The 24,453-nt window shown below is 36.0% G+C and overlaps 1 protein-coding gene across 1 annotated transcript in view; it reads left to right on the top strand.

The window, feature by feature from the left end:
- The window catches only part of LOC140744315 (uncharacterized), a 176,534-nt gene that overhangs the window by 148,516 nt on the left and 3,565 nt on the right, over window positions 1-24,453 (top strand). Inside the window, exons 3-5 of the mRNA XM_073075874.1 lie at window positions 16,045-16,241; window positions 20,439-20,670; window positions 24,082-24,159. Coding sequence (XP_072931975.1) covers window positions 16,045-16,241; window positions 20,439-20,670; window positions 24,082-24,159 — 507 coding nt within the window. The remainder of the gene's footprint in view (window positions 1-16,044; window positions 16,242-20,438; window positions 20,671-24,081; window positions 24,160-24,453) is intronic.

Below are 24,453 nucleotides of genomic sequence, written 5' to 3'. Positions count from 1 at the left end.
TTAAAATGTATTACGAAAAGATATAAATTATTTTTAGATTAGGTTGCGACTTACCGGGGATTAATATTCTGCAAACCATGCAAAGTATTGCGAATATTTTCAGTTAACAAAGTGTTTCCATTAAATTCTGATTTATTACTTTTGTAATAGGTATATCATTATTTTACCAAAGATATGAAAATTTATTTCTACGAGTCTGATAATATTGCAGTCGAGGGAGCCGTATTTTTTGTTTACCATTTCAGAATGATACTTGGCATTATAAAAGTAGCATTTTTAGCTTATTTTGCATAGACCGCCTTCATTCAAACTCGAGAGTTCTTTACTATATTCTTAGACCTACTCGAGATTTGCTTTTGTCTATTTGTCCGCTTCAACATTCAAAAACAATAGACACTCGCTGTGCATTTCAACCTCCAGTAAAAATGTAAAAACGCTCGTAAAAACCGAGTTCGTTTGTCAGTATATTGTGTGACAGTATTCAAAAGTTCCTAAATTTGTAGGTTTTGACGCGTGACACGCTTCACGCGTTCCTATGCCAGATTTTTGGCGTGTTTCACTAAAATGCATGGCGTGGTCCAATTCTGCCATTGTGTTTTGTGACGCAAAAAATCTTCATGTTCGTTCGTCCCGGCAACAATAACAATCGGCCGTTGAATTTTTTTGGCATCTATCTCCCATCCGGTAGATAGTGAGACATGGTAAGATGTTGCTATTTAACAGATGTTTGGGAACTTGCAATTGTAGCGAATGTTATGTTTGTATTGTAGCTACTTTCTTATCTAATCTAATATTATGTGACTTGGCTTATATTCCTTCCTGGCTTCCTGATTTTTAAAAAATATCAGGGATGAACCCTATCCCTAACATTGAAGGGATCACAGTTTAGTGGCTTAGATTTAGTGATTTCAATAAAAGGTCTACAATGCTGATAAATTTTACGATTTGTGATTTTAATCGGCTGTCTACAACGCTGATAAACTTAAAGATTTTTCATAATATGTTTTAACAACCAGGATAGTCTGCTAGACGTTAAGACGTACTATTCATAGTACGTTTTCTGATACACTTCCGTCCGTCATTTCCAACTTAACAGTGCCATTAATTATTGTGTAATAAATTCAATTTCAATTCAAGTAAGTTGTATAAAACCTTATTTAATTAGGATTCAATGAAACGATAACGTTGTTTAATATAGGTATACAAACATTCTATTATAACATTCTATTATTAGATTATTTATTTTCTCCACAAGTAAGTGAAAGCCTTTGAAAAAATTCGGTGTTACATATAATAATAATGTCAAAAAGGATTAAACTAGGGTTGTCTAAAAAGCGTTACAAAGCGCTCGCCCGGCCCGTCTGGGCAATGTAAGCTATCATTTTTCACATCCTAATCCGAAGACATGCTCGTCAAAGGGACCGCTTATCGCAGCCTCCAATTTATTTCCTTGGGATTTCAACGTGATATTGTCATACGTGTCACCGTACCCTTATTCGACGAACGGTTCGCCGAATCACATGTACACATATCCCTGATCCCCGATAAACAAGTAAATAGGATCTTATTTTTTCCATCTCCGCAGTGAAATGTTTTGTATCTATGTCAACGCGTGGGTGTTAGCTGATTAGGATTTTCTCAATTTGTATTCGTATTATTCCAAAGAAAATAATGTAATAAAAAACTGGTATATTTGAGTCGGATATTTTGATCTGTGTACAAAAATTAAATTGCCAAGAAAATTGGACGCAAGTAATTTCGCCTTAGTAGATTAAAATAGAGAACCGTCTATAATAAAATTTGTTCATAATGACATAATGGGCTTACGTAAAACTAAAAATCCTATTGTAATATAGTAATTGGACTTTCAGATAAAGTTTGGAAGGTGGTAGAACCCTTTGTGGTTCGACTCCGGCGGCACCACCGCCTCACCTATTTCCCCCTAATAACAGCAGTATTAGGCACTGCTGCGTTCCGGTTTGAAGGGTGTGGTAAGGGAGACAGACTTTTCCGAGGCGTTCCAGCTTAGTCCTCAGGGGTAGCGGCGCATCGGTGGCCGACCTCAAGTAGGAATATCTAATCCTATCTGGGGTTGATTACAGATGTCCATGGGCGGCAGTAGCCACTTAACACCAGGTGGACTGCATGCTCGTCTGCTGCTCCTATATTATAAAAAAAAAGTTTCTATAAAGACGCCATTTTGCTCTATGACGATTTTTTTTAAAACTTGTAACTAATAAAAATCATAGCAAACATGGATTTCGTTTAGCTTAAATTACGCCAGTCTTATACTTTCAACTGCTTAACAAAACTCTATATAAAAGTTTATTTTGATTTTCCCGCGTTGAAAATAGTCTACTTTCGCGCTATTCGTAATCTAATACCATTAACCTTTTACAATATTTATGTAACGTTAGTTTATTAGCACTACCAACTAAAAGCTAACAAAACATTTTTACTTGCTTTTAGTCGGAATTGCTTTTTGTTAAGTAAACATTCCCAATTACGTGCTCCTACCGAATTTCACAAAATTCAATATTCTATAAATAGAGTTACAGTAACGCGTTATTGAAATATAAGTACCTACATAAACGGGTATATATTAAATTATAGAAATATAGAAATAAACGCATCAGGACATATAAAAAAATTATCTGTTTTAATCTACTTAAAGAGGTAAATTAGTACTCGTAAATAGGAATATACTGTACTCAATATTATACACCCTTGAAAATTTGCGACTCGAAATCTAACCAATTCTCGATACCTTTTTGCTATTATCAGTGAATCTGTTAGAAGAGTAACTTGTGCTCCTTTTGCTTGTGTTCATTACTCGAGAACCTCATGATCAATTTTCCTTGAACATTGTAACTTCAGATTTTTTTGAAGGTGGTAGAACCCTTTGTTGTTCGACTCCGGCAGCACCATCGCCACACCTATTTTTGCCTCTTAACAGTAGTGTTGAGCGCTGCTTTATTCTGCTTTGAAGGGTGTGGTAAGGGAGACAGAGGAGAGTACAGCATAACGGCGCATCTGTGGTCGACCTCAGGTAGGAATATCTAATCCTATCTGGGGTTGATTACATATGTCCATGGGCGGCAGTAGCCACTTACCATCAGGTGGACTGCATGCTCGTCTGCTACTCCTATATTATATATAAAAAAAGAAGTTCATTAAAAATCCTGAATTTTGGGTCATAGAAAATATGAGAACATCTCTACTAGCTATCTGAAGTTATGAACCATATCAATATTTTAAAGTCTTCTTCCGTAAGAGCATTACGATCCTATACAGACCTACTTGGGTCTGAAACGCTATTTCGTTAAAAGGATTGCTTGAAACGCGGCTTCAACTGACATAATAAAACGATTTTGAAATCGATACCTGAATTTGATTTAAGTTTCATACGTTTGAAGTATAAAATGTAAAGTTAAATATCATAGCAATTTATTGCGTTCACCGTGAAGCAACTAAACGAAAGATCGTGACTTTCAAATTTGATACGATGTTAGTTTACACGGACCGGCATTCTTTTCTTTTCTTTTATGCTATAAGTCAATGTGGTTTATAACAATTATAACACGGAATTTAAGTGGAAACTATTTGGTGAGGTTACACACGTTTATAAGCGGATATTATTTGGTTACTTTATACATATTACCTATTTCTGCCTCATAACAGTGTTAAGCGCTGCTGTGCTCTGGTTTGAAGGGTGTGGTAAGGGAGTCATACATTTTCGAGGCGTTCGAGCTTAGTCATCAGGGATAGCGGCGCATCTGTGGCCGACCTCAGGTCGGAATCTAATCCTATCTGGAGTTGATTACCGATGGCCATGGGCGGCAGTAGCCACTTACCATCAGGTGGACATGCTCGTCTGCTACTCCTATATTATAAAAAAAAAATTAAAATGCGTTTTACTAAGTTTCTGTTACGACATGCTATTTACCTATTATTGTGAGATTTGGTATTACTAAAAATGTACACGTGTCTTGAATTCTACTGTATCTATTGCCTATCAATCGTTTCGACGTGACAAATGGCTGAAAACATAATACATACGATACTTAAGTACTTGTATTTTTATGGCTTACTTTGTTACATGGTAAGTGTTAAGAGCGATTTTTTTAAAGAATTAGAAGTAATAAATGTAACATGTATCCACCTGATGATAAGTAATCGCTGTCGTTAACACTGACACCTGTAATTAACGTCAGTATTGGTGTCTAACATCTTTATCAATTTCTAATAGTATTGATGTCTTACCTGGACTCTGAAACAAATGCTTCACTATCTCTGATAGCTAAGTTTACCTGTAACCAAAAAACATACACTGCTGATATAAGACCGTTTTTAAAAGTCCTAAACATAAAGTTGGCCTCTATCCTTAACATTTAATGTGCGATTTCTTGTAAGCACACATGAAATGGGCAATAGTATAATAGGAAGAGGAAGGGAATGCTATCACGAGCGTAGATCAATGTTCGCAAGTTCAGACGCGTGGTCGCACCATCAGTGACGAGTTGTATTTGCTTGTTGGTATGCGACTGAAAACAAGTTCACTAATGAAATGATAACAAATCAATGATGTTAATGCCCATACGATTTTCTAGTTCTGACACAATCCGCTAGGGGCGCTGATTGGAAATTGTATGGGCAAATACGTAAACAAATACCAAAACAGTAATATTTGTCAAAACGTAAAAACTCATGGTAAGGGTACTGGACTGCCACAAATAATTCGCTAACTCTCAGGGCTAAGTTGGAGCCTCCCGAACGTATAATTTGTTTTACCTGCAAACCAAGAAAACATACACGGCTATCATAAGGCAGAAATATGTAAGATGGCATGAACAGTTCTACCGTCTTTAAAAGTCCCAAACATAAAGTTGGCCTTTTCTTAACATTTAATGTGTGATGTCTTGTAAACACAAATGAAATGGGCAATGGTATAATAGGAAGAGGAAGGGAATGCTATCACGAGCGTAGATCAACGTTCGCAAGTTCAGACGCGTGGTCGCACCGTTAGTGACGGGTTGTATTTGCTTGTTGGTATGCGACTGAAAACAATGCTATTTCATGGTTCACTAATGAAATGATAAATCAATGATGTTAATGCCGTGACTTCTTGGAAGTCGTGCGTCATTACACAAGTGTATTTTCTTTTTATTGGAATTCAATATGTAGCTATGTTCTGTGATAGAACATTATTTTTATGGTTATCATCCTGAAGATGTTTTCTTCTTGTTTCTAGGTCAGTTTTATATGAAAGTTTAGGGCTTTTACGGAGATACGGAGGACAAGTACATTTCTAATACATATTTTATTTTCTTACCCTATTTATATTTACGCATGCAATATATAGTTATACTATTAGCTCGGTACTTGTATATAGAAAGCTAGAAAATACCTAAGAAAATTGTTTCTGCAAAAGCTTTTATTCTTCACGACAAATAATTTTCACTATCCAGATCAAATTTTCTGTTTAATTTTCATGTTTGTTTATTTTAGTACACTCAATGCATTACTCGCTTAATTGGGCTTAAAACTAAAATAACGAACACATTAAATTAGGTTTAAACCATTTATAATTTAAAAACTGAATTTAAAAGTACGAAATAGCAGCCAAGGCTGTAAAAGAAATTACTGAAATATTAGGTGTGAATTATGCCCCACAAATGCTCTCTCGAGCATAATTAGTGAGTAGTAAAAAGCCACTCGAGCATAAAGTTGCTAAATAAGCTCTTACCGGTACTAAATGTTAAGGCATTCGGTCATTCATGCGGCCTTGTTACGTGGGTTTACGTTCATGGGTAAACTTGTTATGATGAGGTTTACCTCTTCCTCATTTGGTGCCTTATTACGCTGGTACACGAAAGTTATTGAAAGCTTTTTAATGTGATAATAGTATTTACTATAATACATTACTGATGAGAAATTATAATAGTTTTGAAGGTGGTAGAAATCCTGTGTGGTTCCGGCGACACCACCGTCACAACTATTTCTGCCCAATTACAGCATTGTAAAGCACTGCAGTGTTCTGTACCCTTACCAGGAGTTTTTACGTTTTGACAAACATGACTGTTTTGGTACTTGTTTACGTACTGGCCCATTCTATTTCTAAGTTCTGACACAATCCGCTAGGGGCGCTGATTGGAAATTATCTGATACAATCCGCTAAGGGCACTGATTGGAAATTATATGGGCAAATACGTATTTTACATCTAGATTAGTCCAATAAGAAGATTAAAGGTTTCTACTATATGTATTAGAGTTACATTATATCGCCGAACTATTACAACGGGTTATGCGAGTTTGGTTATTGACTAGTTGATGTACCCTCAACTAATCCGTGGTTTAACTAGTTTATGACCGGGTACATACATGGATATTGGATACCTTTATCAGTCTATATTCATTAGTTTAATTATTTTGACTTCAGTTGTCTTTTGAAGGAAATTCGGTTGTGTAAAAGCAGTCATAGGTTTAGAAACTCGGCCTGTTGATCGAGGGGTCCAAGATTCAACTCCCAGGTAGGCACCTTCTGACTTTTCAAAGTTATGTGTGTATTAGAAATTAATTATCACTTGCTTAAACGGCGAAGGAAAACATCGCGAGGAAACTTGCATTCCTAAAAATCTTTAAAAAAATTTTTCAAAGGTATGTGAAGTCAACCAATATGCACTGGCCAGCGCGGTGGACTATGGCCTAATCGTTCTCATTCTGAGAGGAGACCCATGCCCAGCAGTGGGACAGTAATGGGTTGATGATGATGTCGCTTATTAGTTCCATCACAAAGATTTTCACCAAATTTTATATGCATATTCAGTAGGTCTGAGAATCGGCTACTATCTACTTTTCATACTCCTAAGCGATAAGGGTTGTTCACCCTAACATTTTTTATTTATATTGCAACACAAAGTTTGCCGGATCAGCTAGTTTATAAATAAAAAACAAAGACACATAAATATAGAAAACAATATTAAATAATTCGTTTAAAATATTATTTATGTATAGGATTATCCAGTTTCGATGTCTGCGTCAAAACTGTTCGCTTGTTATTAGATAATTGATAGCTATTGTATCCGACGCTTCGGCATTTGCTTTGTTTGCAAACAATACACGGAATGTGGAATACTTTAAGGGATTCCAGCTTTATGGATGGAAGCAGAAATAGACGGTGTCGAGGGAATTAATTAGCTTTAACAGATGTGTTACAAAAATTTTGAACCGCTCTTAAGCGTCTTATTTTGGTTTTAACTACGCAAGTGTTTTCATAGTGAAAACTACCGTTTAACCGCAGTATTGGACTTTAAAGGGAATAGATTTTACCTCAAATTTAGTTGGTAACGTCTTATATCTATTGTCTTATATTTAAATACTAGCTGACCCGGCAAACTTTGTACCGCCTCAAAATCTATTTCATCATCAACCCGTTACTGTCCCACTGCTGGGCACGGGTCTCCTCTCGGAATGAGAAGGATTAGGCCATAGTCCACCGCGCTGGCCAAGTGCGTATTGGCAGACTTCACATACCTTTGAGATTATTTTTTTTATAAATCTTTCAGGTCTGCAGGTTTCCTCGCGATGTTTTCCTTCACCATTTTAGCAAGTGATAATCAATTTCTAATACGCACATAATTTGAAAAATTAGAGGTGCGTGCCTGGGATTTGAACCTCGGACCCCTCGATCGAGAGGTCGAGTTTCTTAACCACTAGGCTATCACTGCACTTGCACCTGCACTTCAAAATCTATTTATCAAATATATTTCATATAAAATATAGCCTATGTTACTCGTGGATAATGTAGCCTTCGAATGGTGAAAGAATTTTTCAAATCAAACCAGTAGTTTTTGAGCCTATTCATTACAATCAAACAAACAAACAAAGTTTTCCTCTTTATAATATTAGTGTAGATTATTCATAAAAATTGTTAAACAAAGTACGTGATCATTACGTGTTTTACGATAAATATATAAGACTAAGGGATATTTCTTAGACTCCTACGATTTTGTTAACAAAAAGAGCGGAACATTATAAGGATCATTATCTTTTATTATGTATCATATTTCTTAGGTGAAAATACTTGGAGGATTATTAATGGCACATTATTTGTACGCACATTTGGAATCACAATGACATAAGTACAAGTAATTACCATAGATTAGTAAAGATACTTCGCCACCTTGAAATTGAATGAAGCCACAAACGGCTTATTTGTAAGTTCTTTTTTTGAATTCTTGACAAATAAAAACATTTTTAGAGAAAATTTACAAATATATAGCTAATACTGCGTAATTTACATATTAAATAAATAATTATTTCAAATATTTTAGGGACATTTTAGCACGGAGACGTGGCAAAACTTTTTTTCGCAACAATTTCAATTGTCAAAATTGGTTACATTTTCTTGTTAGGAGTGAGTAATCTTTACTAATCTATGGTAATTACGTGCAAAAACTTTGAAAATTATCAAGCGTAACCAATGCAATAGATATTGATTTGGTGTAAGTTTCATAAATTCCGAATTGAAAGTACTTTTAATTTCGGATTTTATCAATTTAGATATTTAATGTTACGTTACTGACACTATAGTTCTGATACAATCCGCTAGGGGCGCTGATTGGAATTTGTAAATACGTAAACAAATACCAAAACAGTCATATTTGTCAAAACGTAAAAACTCATGGTAAGGGTGCTGATTCCAATGCATTTTTCTTGAGTGTATGGTATTTGCACTTAAAACATTGCAGCCCTAAAGGTTCCCTACATATAGGCGCCTGACTATATAGACTAATCACAAAACAGCTAACACAAGCTCGACAGTACCATATATCAATGATTATGGGTTTTATTGGTTCTGTGCTTGATGGAGCGTGACTCCGCTGTCTCGCTGAACATGAGAGGGTCCGTTTTCGCTGAGAAATTGCCGTTTTTATAGCGAGCGACACTGAAAATATAAACGTTCAACCATAGATAAGTATAGATATCTCACCGCCTTGTAATTGAAGGAAGCAATTAAATGGTTTAAACGGCTGACAATTCTGTCAGACATTTAATGGCGGTCATGGTGTAATTTACGCGGAACAATACCGACATGCGCAGTTAAGTGGCGCAAAACAAGAAATCGAAGAAAAAATGCGGAGAAATATCGTTTCATTCGTAAATGATCTAAAACTACATTTTTTTTATATTTTTCAAACACGAAAATAGATGACAGTGACAATATCAATTGCCAAAACTAATTACATTTTCTTTTTAGGAGTGAGTAATCTTTACTAATCTATGCGTTCAACTCCACGGATTAAATACAAAAATACTTTAAAGTGTTTAGAAGTAAACCTATGTGTAGAAATTGAATCGTTATCATAGAGTAGTACGGAAATACTATTATCGTTTACCAATAGAATAGCCTTATACATTAGCTTAAGAGTGATGTGTTTGGATGTAATTAAATATTTATTGCCATTTTTTACATTTTTAAGGATTTCGTCTTCATATATCATTCTAAGACATTTTCATAGCAGAAACTTTTAACTTTTGAGAAATATTTCCGGAAAAACATTGAATTTATTTATTTAAACATTTTATTTAAATAGACAATTGATAATATAATAATAAAACATCATTAATTTCTGAAAATTGTTGCTTATTTACATATGTATTCAAGCTTCGATTAAACGACGTAAACTCGTATATACAGCTATGAGCGATATATTCATAACTTCATCGTAGCTAAAATGACATTTGGAGGACATATGACGTCAACGATCGCTCGAAGTAGCCATTAAATCGTCACAGGATGAGGTCGCGTGCGCTGGAGTGGTCACATTAGTATGGACATAAATCAGATAATTAACCCCTCGCCCTTATTAACTACATAAATTACCCCGCGGCTCACCACTCCAGATGTGACGTGGGTTTAATATACGCATAACATATTTAGCAGTTGATCTAGGGCAGGGTTTCTCAAAGGTCTATAGGGATCCAGTGCGGGCGAAGCCTATAGGGAGGTGTAGACTTGTAGAGTCCAGAAAACTAAGAGTATTTGAAGCTTTTTAGGGGGCGATGGTTGATGATTTCAATGGACCTGTTCTTTTTTTGACTTATTTCAGAGACAAGATTGTTATAGGATAATCTTACTTTCTTCACTGACCTAATCGCATTGAACGAATATTAATTATATCGTGGGGCACTAGAAATTATTCATTCTACAAGTGTCGGTAAACGAAATAACTTTGAGAACCTCTGATCTAGGGGTAAGCTTTGCGTGGGCCTAAAGCCTACGTGAGGACGTAATCTCGTAGGCTTCAACAATATTCATTATAAGAGACTTTGAACTTGAAATAGAAATTTAGGGTAAATGTTAACGAGTTGATGAAAGGGTTTTAACCTTCTAGTGAGTGATTTTAGAAGTTACGTGGATAATTAGTGAGATTTTCTCAGTACATAAACTCTATTTATTTTAACTAATGATTCTATATCATGTTACTAAGTATATTACGTTAAATCAAAATTTATTATGTGTTACGTATTAAGTATGAAGCAGTGATAGCCTAGTGGTTAAGAAACTTGGCCTCGCGATCAAGGGGTCCGAGGTTCAAATCCCAGGCACGCCTCTGATTCTTCAAAGTTATGTGCGTATTAGAAATTAATTATCACTTGCTAAACGGGGAAGGAAAACATCGTGAGGAAACCTGCATCCCTGAGAGATTTATAAAAAAAAATCTCAAATGTATGTGAAGTCTACCAATACGCACTTGGCCAGCGCGGTGGACTATGGCCTAATCCTTCTCATTATGAGAAGAGATCCCTTGCCCAGCAGTGGGACAATAATGGGTTGTTGATGATGATTAAGTATAAAAGTACAAGTACAAAAATAAATACATAAATCAGATTTAATGAAAATATTCAAAAGTTGAAGTACCCACAATACTGGAAGTGCTCTTTAAAACTGACGAAAGCATCATGGAGAGACATTCCAAATAGCAGTTTCATATTACAGTACTTACAGTATTTTTGGAACTAGTATTTCGTCACAAAATATAAATATATTTATTTAAGTATTATTATTCTTACATTTACTACTAAAGGCTTGCGTTTTATATTTTATAGTATTTTTGTAGTGCAATAGGCCGTGTTAGTAGAGCTTAAAACAATCCCATTAGAAACTATATGGTTTTTCGTAAGAGCATTAAAATAAAGCGACAAGATTGCAACTTTCCGTATTAATCTAGCAACCCTGTTATAATGGCGGGGCCATTGCGAGCATGAGTGAGTCATCTCGTTTCCTATCACCCATCGCTGCGCCAGATGTCAGGGGATGGAATTATTAACGTAACTTTAATTATAACACGGATAGATAAAATTGTAGCTCTTATTATAGGGGCTATTTATGTGCTGTGAAGTAATTGCAGCCCACCCTATGCACGTTTTTTTAATTACACATAGCCCGTAATTATTTTGAGGTTGAAATTAATCTACGTTATTCCATATTACATGCTATACGATTGAGTGAAAATTCATAAATATTTCAGTACCCTTACCATGAGTTTTTACGTTTTCACAAATATGACTGTTTTGGTATTTGTTTACGTATTGGCCCATACAATTTCCAAGTTCTGACACAATCCGCTAGGGGCGCTGATTGGAAATTGTATGGGCAAATACGTAAACAAATACCAAAACACTTATATTTGTCAAAACGTAAAAACTCATGGTAAGGGTACAAATGTTCTCAAAAGCACGTTTGGAGATTCAATTATTTTTTCAAAAAGGGATTTTTAGGTATTGATGAGACATATGCTATATATCTATTATAGATACTAACCTGCAGTAGGTATAAATATAATGTCTATATTTATAGAGAGCAGTAAAGTTAAAGGCCTTTTGATATACGTAAGGTTCGGGTCAGGAGCCGGAGTCGGGTAAGAAAAGCGTTTTCTTAAATTAACAAAAAACGCGCGATGTGCACGTTGAAATGTCAGTGCGGGTTGTAATATATCACAAGGTCCGTGCGTCCTGACACCTATCGCACCGCTACAACTTATCCGATGAGAAGCGTCCTACTGCTCTTAAGGTGCTAGCAGACGCACTACTTTTGACCGCGATTCGTGTTTTGGCGATTACGTCGACGCTGTATCACGTTTCGATGATGCGCTTATTACAGCTATTAGTACTGCATTGCGTTTATAATGTTTTTCGCGTACAGTATCCAAGTAGTTGCGAGTTTAAGGTATGAGGGGTGTAGCGTTTGATCGCGGATCTAGTTCCCAAAAAGCAGCTAACTGCTCGATGCGAATTTTGACTGCTCTTTCCTTGTTCTGGACCTCGCGCCGCTGTCTCTCACTGACATCGCATTGCATTCATACATTTGTCTATTCATACATACATACATACATACATTTTTCTACTGCCTATCGCTGCGGGTCCGAGCGGCAAACCGTCGATCGCCGATGCTAAAAGTAACATGTCTGCTGCGGCCGTTATACTTAAACGGCGGGATCTATTAGGAGCTTTGCTAGAAGATAAAACGGTTTTGTCTTTGACAACTGACATTCCATTTAGTTTCTCGCTTAGACCAAGTCAACGGAATAATATTTATTTTTACAGCTTCTGAATAGAACTCTTTGGTAATGAAAATCAAAGGATTCATGCCGTCATTGTTTGTTTGAGTCGTAAGCCAAATATTCCATTCATAATGGATAGACAAGAGTAATGAGATAGTTTGAAAAGCGGGGTCGTGGAGCGTGACACACATAAAAGAGACTGGGTTTTGTTTGTAGGTGTACGCTTCGATGCCATACATTAGCTATTAGGGCTATAACGATCCTTTCTTTGAGGTCGAATTGAAATAGGTCGACAAACTCATGTGCATTGAACTGTGCTATTGATTCCATACAAGAAAACCCCTTTCTTGTGCTTATAAATCAAGAATAATTCATCGCTTCCTTTGTTATAAATGGAAGATCATAAAATGAATAATACGATTAAAAGTCCCAGGGCAAGGGAATGATAGTTGTGTCTACATTTTGAATTAATTAGGCATGGGGTAATAAAAGCAAATCGTGAAGTAGTCGAAATAAAAACTAAAAAGCGCACGAAGCTGAGTAAAACAGAGGAAGATCATTAGTGCTTTAAAGATAGACATAATATGTAAGTAGCTTTTATGGAATAACGACTACAATAAGGCAGATTAAATAAAGATGGAAAAATGAATGTTATGCGTATTTCCCGTTGTGCAACGTTATATGGAAATATGACAGGTATGATAAGTAATAAAAATCATTTCAGTACATTTTATACAATTCGATGACTTGTAATAATCTGTTACTACTATTTAATTTTGCAAGTGGAAAAATATTTTAAAAACATAAAACTCGAGGTCTTAAAAGTATAGGACAGTAAAGGACAGTAGGATAGTAAAGGACCACGTTACTCCGATAATAGTGATAGTGATAGTTGAATAACCAACAAATTCTTCAATGTTATGACTTATGTATAGTTGTAAAGAATTATACATAAGTCATTTGCTATGTATAATCCTTAAGGATTAGTATGTCAATGTATGAAAAAATATGTATTTTCTTCAAAATTTTTCTTTTCCTTTAATTTGTCACATAACATTACTTCCCACAATTTGATCCTTATAAGCGACAATATCAGATAGGGGAATAATATAGAGGATGTATTTTTTTTTCAAAGTGAACTCGTTTGATTCCCGGCTAAGGAGAAAGATATTTTTAAAAAGTAATGATGCAATTTTAGTTTTTATCAAAATCGGCCTCGTAACTTCTTTCAGCATTTTTCGCTCATCCGTATAGTTTTGGATTGGGCCCTGAAGGCCTATTTGAAAAATTCACCCTGTATACTCGCACATTTTGACAAAGATTATGTATACTCCAAAACCTTGTTAAGGTCTCTCTTCTTATAAGCATTGTACTAAGAACAGCCTGTCTGAAATTAATAGGTTGTCGAAGGTTATATTTTGATAAATGTTAGAAACTTTGTTAACAGGCTTTCGTTAGACAATACATAAATATAATAAGACCTTGTGATATAGAATACGTATTACCATATACCAACTAGCGTTAAACACGGTTATGTTTGTGTTTTTTATTCGTTTGTATTTGGGCACTTATGACATTTCATTTTAGTCCGCGAGACAGAATCTATAATACACTTGAGTTAAAACTACTGACATAATGGATTCAGTTGCAAGTGTTTATTATGTTGTTTGGTTGGTTCCTTATTAGTAATAATAGATATAACATTATTATATATGAAAAATGGAGAATTTTCTAATTACCCTATGAAGGAAACCTATACGCCTGATAATACTTGTATATGAAGTCTACCAAATCGCATTTGGCCAGCATGGTGGACTATGACCTTAGGCCCTGAGAGAAGACTCTGCTGGGGATAGTAGAAGAACAGTAGTGGGTTGACGACATGAGATTAAATACTAACCTAACCCAGATATAGAAACAATACAAATGACAGACCATATAATTATTATCTCCATTTACCACTTGAAGGTGGTAGAACCCTTTGTGGTTCGACTCCGGTGGCACCACCGCCTATTAATAGCAGTGATAGGCGCTGCTGTGTTCCGTTTTGAAGGGTGTGGTAAGGGAGACACACTTTTCCGTTCCAGCTTAGTCCTCAGGGGTAGCGGCGCATCTGTGCCCGAACTCAGGTAGGAATATCTAATATAATGTCCATGAGCGGCAGTAGCCACTTACCATCAGGTGGACTGCATGCTCGTCTGCTACTCCTATATTATATATGAAAAAAAACTTATGTTCCACAGCAATAGTATCCATTTTCCAATTCCCACTTCAATAGCAATAGTCTCAATTTTCCAATGCCAATTAAAAGAATCGTAAGCTATCATGAAAATGAACATTTCATTGACGGTGTACACATGCCTGTTGACCACAATATTTTATATCATTCCTATTTTTATTTTAAAATTTACGGAGTCGTTGCAAAGCTTTGACGTGAAACGTAACGTTAACGAGCCTATGTAACAGGGAATGGCGAATAAACATTAATAAGCCCATCCAGGACTTTTTGCTTGTATCACAGTAGATGAGTAAAATAAATAGATTGATCACTCCTAACAAGAAAGTGTAAACAGTTTTGAGAATTGAAATTGTTGTGTAAATTAAGTGTTGCCGTTTCCGTTCTAAAATGTCCCTAAAATATTTGAAATACTTAGGTATTTATTACTTAAATTATGTAGTATTCGTTATACGTAAATTTTCTTCATAAATGTTTTTTTATTTGTCAATTTAAATGTCAATAATTTCAAGACGGTGAAGTATCTTTCTATTTTATTTATCAAAGGTATCACAGTAGATGAGTACAAACCGTATTAAAATATTCTGGTTGCATAAAATATTTTATGGAAGAGACCCTTATGTAGGTTGTTAAAATGAATGGGATCTTTTGATTGCAATTTACCGTTGGATTTTTATAAGCATCACTTTGAAACATCTCTATTGACGTCATATTTAAATGCATACTTAGATGAAGGCTACTTTAGATCAAATAGAAAAATTTATCGATGCCGTTCAGCAATAATTGGATATGTTCGATAACAATTTCTTTAATTTCCTGTTGCGGATGGAATGAATTTAATTTTTACATTTTGTTTGTTACTAAGAGATGTGCCATCGCCTGAAGTAAACTAAATTATAGCGTTAAGTTTTTCTTACGTTCCAGTGGAAGGTTTTGAAAGCCAACTGACTTAAGGAGCCATCTTAATAGTAACACCGCATCTATGGTCAACTTCAAGTAAAACCTCTGCTATGTACAATCGGTTACATACATTTATGAGCGACAGTGTCTATCATACGGTGGACCGCATGCTCGTTTGCTATTTCCCTCTTATACAAAACATAGAAACTATTCCTTAAAAAATCTCCTAATGTACGAACTTTTTTCACAGTTCAACGTACCGACCTGACATAGCAATCATAATTAGTATACATAATACACCTACAACCTACATATTGTACTAATAGGTTGTTTTACTTCCAGATCGGGTAGAGGCGCGGCGTACGCGTGTTCGGAGGGCGAGGGCAATGCCCCCAAGTCGTGCTGCGGGAGACCTCCCCTGAGGCTATGTGTGCTCTTCCTGGGCGTCGTCGGAGCCTGCCTGGTGGCCGCCGGCGCTGTGCTGGGCGCGCTCAGGCCACACCCTAAAGCACCGCTTACACTGTTACTGCTTATGATAGGTATGTACGTGTGAAATAAGTTAGAATTTTTGACGACCCGCGAGGCGGAGCGGTCACCATACTGGTGTGACGCGCAAAGGGTTCTAGATTTGATCCCCGAACCCCGGATCGATAGACAAACTATCGGAGTTTTTAATTTAGATATGTTACTGGGGCAGGGTGTTTATGTACTCGTCTATGTATGATTCCATGCCGTGGGCGCCATGTACTCCTAGTGTGGAGCTGTGATTGTAGAAAGCGTCAATGTGTGTATGATGTTATACGTTGAAATCTTTGTAGTTGTACAGTGGCGTTACTTCTACGCCTACCTGTTTTATACAAAAGAAGTGCTAGGATCTAATTAAAATGTGATAGGACAGAAAACTTATTTCTAATGTGATGGAAGGGTGTGGATGCCAGCTTAGTTACGTATGAGGAGACTATGTTAGTCCACAAAAGCGGCAATGCATCTGTGAATGACTTCAGATAGAACCTTTGTTCTCGAAAGCTCGGTTGCTTCTTCAATCATCTTTAAAAACTATCCGTAGATACTTAGATAAAAAGGTACATAGTAGCTAGGGCGTTCCAATTTGAAGGGATAACAAGGTACTATTGTGCGACTTCAGAAAGGATCTCTTTTCCTATTTGAAATATGTATATTACAAAAGAGTTAAGTGTGTACTATTCTCACATCAGGTCAACCATACCATTACGTACATATGTTTTAGGGCATTTGAACTGTTTCTATTAAATATTTTATAGTTTAAACACTAAACACCACGCTAAAATCGCACAAGGAAAATCTTTAATCCTGATTCAGGAATCAGGATTAACGATTCGATCGTCGATCGATCGAGACGATCGTCAGGACGATCCTGAGGAGGAGAATGGGATAAAATTATAAAAATCCTATATTGTCATTGGTTCTTGATAATTGTTCTTGTTTTGTTGTTCTTGATTAATTTTAAATTAATCGGACCGTTCAAAGTGGGTGAAAATAGAGTTCAAAGATTAGTTACATACAGGTGAAGCTGATAAAAGCGTGGCAAAAAGGACCTACAAAAAGCTCCTCTCGAAACTTACTTATAAATGAAATAAGACAAAGATGACTAAACTAACATAAATTCCTACTTTATTTGTTTCTTACGTCTGTACAAAACTTCAAGTATGAAATATCGAATCGATGCCAATTCCAGTGGTAATTACCAACGAAGGAAACGCTACAAGCGTAGATGATTAATGAAGATATCGAAAACTCTGCTCTATTTGTGTTTACTTATCAATAGGAATGGAGCAGACAATATTTATGTTAGTTATGAGCATAAAAGCAGTAATAACTCGCTGATGAGAATTTATATTCACACAAAGGAGTTTTATTTGTAAAAATGATTAAAATTGGTTTTTATAGGGATAATCTTAATTTAAAGTGAAAAAAAAATGTTTTCAAAGATATGTGAATTCAAAATATCGTATTTATCGTATCGTATATTTGACTAGCGTGGTGAACAGTACCATCTCAAGAAGAAAGTAACTTAAAACGTACCTAAAGTGTAGCAGTTGTGCAAATAAACATTGTTCGTAAGGCTGTTCCGGTTTGAAGTGTGTAAGGGACACACACTTCTCTTATATAAAAAACAAATTGTGAACGAAACGCGTTTCCTCTCAAAGTTCCATCCTTTGATCATTCAGTAGTTTGTTTAATCGTCCCCATTTCGTGTCGATCAAAGAGAGGCTAATAATGTCATGTTCAGCGAAATGAAAGTAGGCGCGAACTACAGCTGGCGCGCGACAGATGGGTGTTTCAATTTTGCACCTTTATAATCATCAAACCATGTATAATCCATCACAATATTGGATACCTCTTAAAATGTGCTTAGGCAAAAGTAATAGATTGGGCAATTTTAATTTGGAAGACAAACAAAACTTAAGAGCATACCTAACCAAGTCGGCTTCCTGACGCTGTATTCCTTCACCGCTAAAGCATTTAATTTAAGTATTTTTAAAAGGTGTTAGATCTTGTAAGGTTCCACAGGTTTGTTTGTTTCCATCGCCACGCCTATTTCAATCGTGAAGTTTCAGTGGAAAGGTGTGGATGCTGATTTGCTTATGAGGCAATCTTAGTCATCAGGAGTGGCAACTTATCCATGCCACTTCAGATATAACCCTTATTCTATATGGAGCTGACTACAAATGACCACGTGTGGCAGTGACCTCTTACTATCAGATAGATTGCATGCTACTTAATCAATGTTATAAAACAAAAAGTCTAATATAGTCTGCGCCAAACTGCTAGTCCGTTTTGAAGCAGGTGTAGTCCTTGCGAGCATGTGTAGTCATACAATTTGCAATGGCGACGTGATTCGTTTCTATATTCAGAGCGGACTAGCAGTTTGGCGCGGACTATACGTATCTATAAATTTCATCTTCCTTGCCTTACATACGATCCCCGAATTCCCCAAGTCGTAATTCCCATTACGCTAGTGACACAGCTAGTAATTTAAAGTTTCAGGTTCAAATATTCAAAATGTGTACCAAAACAACAATTCTAACAAATTTGGTTCATCGAATATTCGGCGTGCATATGACAATAACGTCTAGCCAAAATCTCATTACATCATTCACAAAGTCGCGGCGGCCCTTCATCGGGGGTTTTCAATTAAACTTGGAATGAGTTTTGGAGCAGAATTAATTGGATTTTCATTAGCGTTAGGGACAAATGATGTTGTTACAGCAAGCGATCTATTGTTGTTCCGTCGGGCAATTTGCGCGTGTCACTCACTGAAGTTCACGCATCGACGTTCACTGATGCATAACCGTCCGCATATGTTGGAAATGAGTTGTTTTATTAATGAATAACTGAGGTAGAAACACATGTGATCGACCAAATGTAGGTAACCTTTGTCATATTTCCGTAGAGTTCATATAATTATGAAGGATATGGAAACCCCTGTCTGTTCCTCGTGTTGTAAATTAATTAGAGAATTACCCGGAATAAGGATTCCGCAAGTTCGTGCTAGGTTGTGAAGTCTAAATGCCACGTTAACAAAAGGTACTTCTTAATATTCAGGATACGTTAGCTTAGGATAAGACAATCATTTTCCGATATTGGCAGAGATTATAACTCCAAACTCGTGAGTACGTAGACAGTATAATTGTACAAATAAATACATATTTTGTATAACTTGTACGCAACTTTCATATTTGAAAGTGATAGAGTTCTTTGTGTCTCAACTTCTGCGGCGCTACCGCCACACCATTTCTGCCTAATAACAGCAGTAAGGGATGTCGTGTTCTTATTTAATGGGTGTGGTAAGTGAAACATACTTTTCCGAAGCATTCCAGCTTAGTCCTGAAGGGTAGTGGCGCACATGTGGCCGACCTTATGTGCGAAATACTTTTATCAAGGGTTGGTAAGTGACGTCCATCGGCGGCAGTTGCCACTTACCATCAAGTGGACTGCACACTCGTCTGCTACTACTATATTACAAAAAATACATAGATACGACTTATTTATTAGAATGTAATTTATTGGGCCCAATAAGTTTTTTACTCAAAATTATGAAGGGTCTTTGAGCACAAATTAGAACCACGTATGTCGTAGTGTTTACGCGTGAAACGAACGGAATCGCGTGTTTATGTGTTGTAAGCTCGCTATTATCATCGGTGCGGGGAACTAAGCCGGAACGTTCGGTGATCAAGTACCTGAAAATTGTCGTTACTTACGCTTACCACTTTATCTTTGCTTGTTTTGAACCGTTTTGCTCAAAAATGTGTTTCAATTTTTGCAATCACTTTACCTCCTCACACATAAAATGGGACGAAAATTTCGTGTTGTGTGTGTGAAAAGAAATCCTAAAGAAGTCTGCTAAAAATATTTCTAAAAAGCGCTTATTTTTTAGACATATTGCCCTTTAAAAGTCAAAGTATTACATACACATAGTACATACATAAACAAATTATATTTTTATCTTAATGTAATGTAAATTACGGGTCACTGTGTTAATATCACATTCATTTTTTAAACCCTCATTTCCATACAAGTGTATGAGTGTATATGGTTGCTCTTGGTTTTCCAGATTAGGTAATACTTACATACTATATCTACATGCTCTTTGGCCTGATAAGTGCAGTTGTCCAATTTTTTTGTAACTGGTCAGCATCTATTTAAGCCTATTAAGTCCTAAATCTTGTAGTAACACATTTTGTTTTATATTTCAGGAATAGGCGTGGTGCTAGTAACAGCAGCAGGGCTCGCGTGGAGACTAGGAGCTAGTGACGCCCCCTGTGCCCTCCTGGGCTTGCGGCGTGCATCTTGCAGGCGTCTGGTTCCGCGGCTACCCCCCAGCTACGCCAGGCCGCACCATCCCTACGCGGCCATGTTGTACCCGGAGTTCCACTACAGGCCTCCACCGCCGACGTACCAGGCCTCTATGCACGAGTATAGACTCAGGTATGCTATTTTTAGCGAAGGCGTTGTTTAATTTACTTACAATATACTCATTCTTCGCGTGTGATCGTTCTAATGTAAACAATGCTATTGAAATACCAATATGCATTTGATACACTTATTGTGCCAGTAAAAACAGTCAGGCTGACTTAATGTGAACTACCACTATGTAGCTGTATAATTGTTTGCTTCTATTAAAAAGGAAGTTTCATCATTAATATTTACGTTATAACGTATATTATGGTACGAGTATCTAAATATATATAACTCAAAGGTGACTGACTGACATAGTGATCTATCAACGCACAGCCCAAACCACTGGACGGATCGGGCTGAAATTTGGCATGCAGGTAGATGTTATGACGTAGGCATCCGCTAAGAAAGGATTTTGATCAATTCTACCCCCAAGGGGATAAAATAGGGGATAAAAGTATTACTTCGTAACGCGAGCGAAGCCGCGGGCAAAAGCTCGTTTTATAATAAATCAGTATTACTTGTGTATATATTAAGTACGTTACATAGATACCTACCTAATAACAAGACTTCATTAAGTCAAAATTGAGATTTAATATCGTAACAATAGACACGTGGGTCTATCAGATTGGAATAGATAAATGAATAAAGTTAGTACACAATCATTGTAGTTTCCTAGGCTTAATATAACCAAATAACATGCTAACAAAACGCAATAGGTGTGAAGTCAGTTAAAAATAGCTTTAAACTTCAACAGCTAAGCAAAATATTAAAGCCCGACTTAACGCTGCATGTTTTAAGTTGATAGGCTACCAGCTAATAAGCGGATTAGCCTACTAACCTTGACGTAGATCGGTTACGCTTACTATGCCGGTATTTTCATTAGAGTATACGTAACATGAAACAGTGATGACCTAGTGGTTTAAAACTTAGCATCTCTGCAAGTTTGAAATCCCAGACAAGCACCTTAGATTTTTCAAAGGTCAATTTACGTATTAGAAAAATAGAAAATAATTATCCCTTGCTATTATCTATTGGTGGTGCTTGCTTTAAGGAATCATGAGATTTTAAGGTGTACAACTATCCCTACCCACGGGAACACTGCCGACAAACTGTTACACAGTTTGGCAGACTTATAATAATATATGTATGAATATACCTTATGAGAGAAAATAAAGTAAATATGTAAAATAAATAAAAAAATACGTGTGGCACTCGGAGACTGCCGCGGTAAAGCTATTGCATAGCATTTTTTATGCTATGAAAACGCTCAGAAGGAATTCCAGAAATACAATATATTCTTCCATAATCATCAACATTTACATTAATACATCTTTATCCACTATTTTATCATATCTCCATTATATAAGACATTGCAAATATCAGCTGACATTTCATAACTGACAAGCAAGACTGAACATTCTAAAATATGTGGGCGCGCCGGTAGGTAGATCTACAATGGTATTTCGATTCAACTAATTTAACCAATATTTATAAAAATATAGTTAAAATAATTAAATGAATAAGCGTTAATGCCACCATAGTAACAATAACACCCAAGCAAAACACCAAACAGTTCAGAGCACCACCGTGCCGTGCCCACTATTGGACAACTTCTGATCTGTTGAGAGTTGCGCGCCCCTTTTTTATACCATGATACAGGTAGCCAATTGTTAATACGGAGCGGTAGTTCGAAATTAATATCATGTGATTTTAAAAACGGAATATTTATATATAAAAAGAAGCATTCTCCCACAAATATAAAATAGAAAAGTATTTAATAAGTGACATAAAGTATTAACAACCAGCAATAGAAATGGATCAATGCGATGTGCCTGTGACATTTGGCCGAATGTTACAGGTACATCGCATTTTTCATTAATAAATGCACTTTGTTTATTCATATTTAAAACACTTTGTACACAAATTATTTGTACCATAAATCATAATGGCGTTTTGATTTTGTGCTGTCAAGTCTGTCAGTTGTAATTGTACGTTTAAAAATAACAAACACTTTTACGTTATTTTATCAATCCAGAATTCAACATAGCTTATGTTGATAAAACATATTATTTGGATAATATGGTAATATAATTTTGAATTTTATAATGGGAATATAAAATATACTTCACGCAATTTTAAGATTTCTGCACGGATTATAAAAAAATGTGTATTACTGCCATCTGTGTTCAAGTTGACGAATTAAGGTTATCAAATAAAATAATAAGGAATGTAAAATAATACTTTATTCAATTATATCCATATTTTTCTATTGACAGTCAACAACTCGGTTGCCTGGAGACTTGATATCCAACAATCCTCCACCGCTATTTTCACTTACACCACCAGGGGCGCCGGCAGCATTTGGTCAAGGTGACGGCGCACCAGTATGCAATTTTCAGTTCTGACTTCATAATGGAGTCTACCTAATCTTCGGATGACGACTCCGAACTCCCATTTAACTCTTGGGTTGGTGTAACTGCGGACTTGTACCTTATCACCTTGTCCGAACTCCTGCGTTGGCGGTGCATTGTAATGTAATCTGGATAGTGGGGCGGATTTCTTAAATAAGGCATGCATATAGGTTCTTACCTCTCTGCCGAACATTAACTGATAAGGTGATAACTCTTTTGTATTAGGTGTACGTCTCAAGCGTGCCTTGACAGTTAACAGTTTATCAAATAAACTTCCGCTCTTGCTGATATAAAAGAACATTCAGGTATTAGCCGATTATTTTCTTTTTGTACATTCAAAAATTTAATTTTTAGCTTTGTATATATTTCTTCAAATTCGTACCTGTATTTTATTTCCTCTTCTAAATTTTCTTCTTCTGTAAGCCATTCAATTTTTTCTTGAATCGCGTAGAATTTGTTCAAATTTTCTTGTAAAGAATTCAGTCGTATATTTACTTCTTCAATGTCAATTTTTTCTATTCCCGAAATGTAATTTTCGGTTCGTTTCATTAACCCACGTAATGCGGCTCGTATTTCCTTATTGTTTTTTAGTTCATTCGACATCTCGTCGCCAATATCAAATAGAAAATAAGGAATGTAAAATAATACTTTATTCAATTATATCCATATTTTTCTATTGACAGTCAACAACTCGGTTGCCTGGAGACTTGATAGTTGGATATCATGTCTCCAGGCAACCGAGTTGTTGAAAGGTGTTACTTATTTTCGTTACGGAATTTCTCGATTCGGTCGCCGCGCTCAAAGCCCGCGATAAAAGCTATGCAATAGCTTAATAAATAAATGAAGAAACCTCTAAAATTCCTGTGAGTTGTGAAAAAAGCTCCCAAAAGTGTAACTCGCAAAAGTTTTTTATTTTTAGCCTAGCCTAACCCAACCTAAACCTCCTCCTATTCTGAGAGGAGACCCAACCTCAACAATGGGAGAGTAATGGGTTGACGACGGATATGTAATATTATATCATTTGCAGGTTACTTCTACTTGACAGAAGTGCGCCCGCCGTGTCGCCGCCTCCTACGTATAGATCCAATTCAGCCAGTCTAGTCAGGTGAGGTCTAGATTAAGTGTAAATACTAGGTTTTATTAGTTAATTCTAGTGTTCTTATCTGGTTTGAGGTCAATGTCAGATTAATGTTATATCATATGAAACACTTCTTGGGATGGGGGACAAATAATCCTACAAAATTTTTGTTTTTAGGTGTATAATATTATTTTTATTAAGTTTTAAGTTAATTTTTGTTTCTTGACGCTTTTGAATAATGAATTTCCTAATAATAATGATCTGTTTGTAACTAACATTTCTGTCAATGGCTCTTCCAAACTGTATTTTCATTTGAAAGTT

This window comes from Epargyreus clarus, unplaced genomic scaffold (assembly GCF_041222505.1).
Source record: "Epargyreus clarus isolate Ecla_fem2 unplaced genomic scaffold, WU_Ecla_fem_2.2 ptg000008l, whole genome shotgun sequence".
Lineage (NCBI taxonomy): Eukaryota > Metazoa > Arthropoda > Insecta > Lepidoptera > Hesperiidae > Epargyreus > Epargyreus clarus.
The sequence above is the reverse complement of the archived record's forward strand: the minus strand, read 5'-3'. Positions and strand labels throughout refer to the sequence as shown.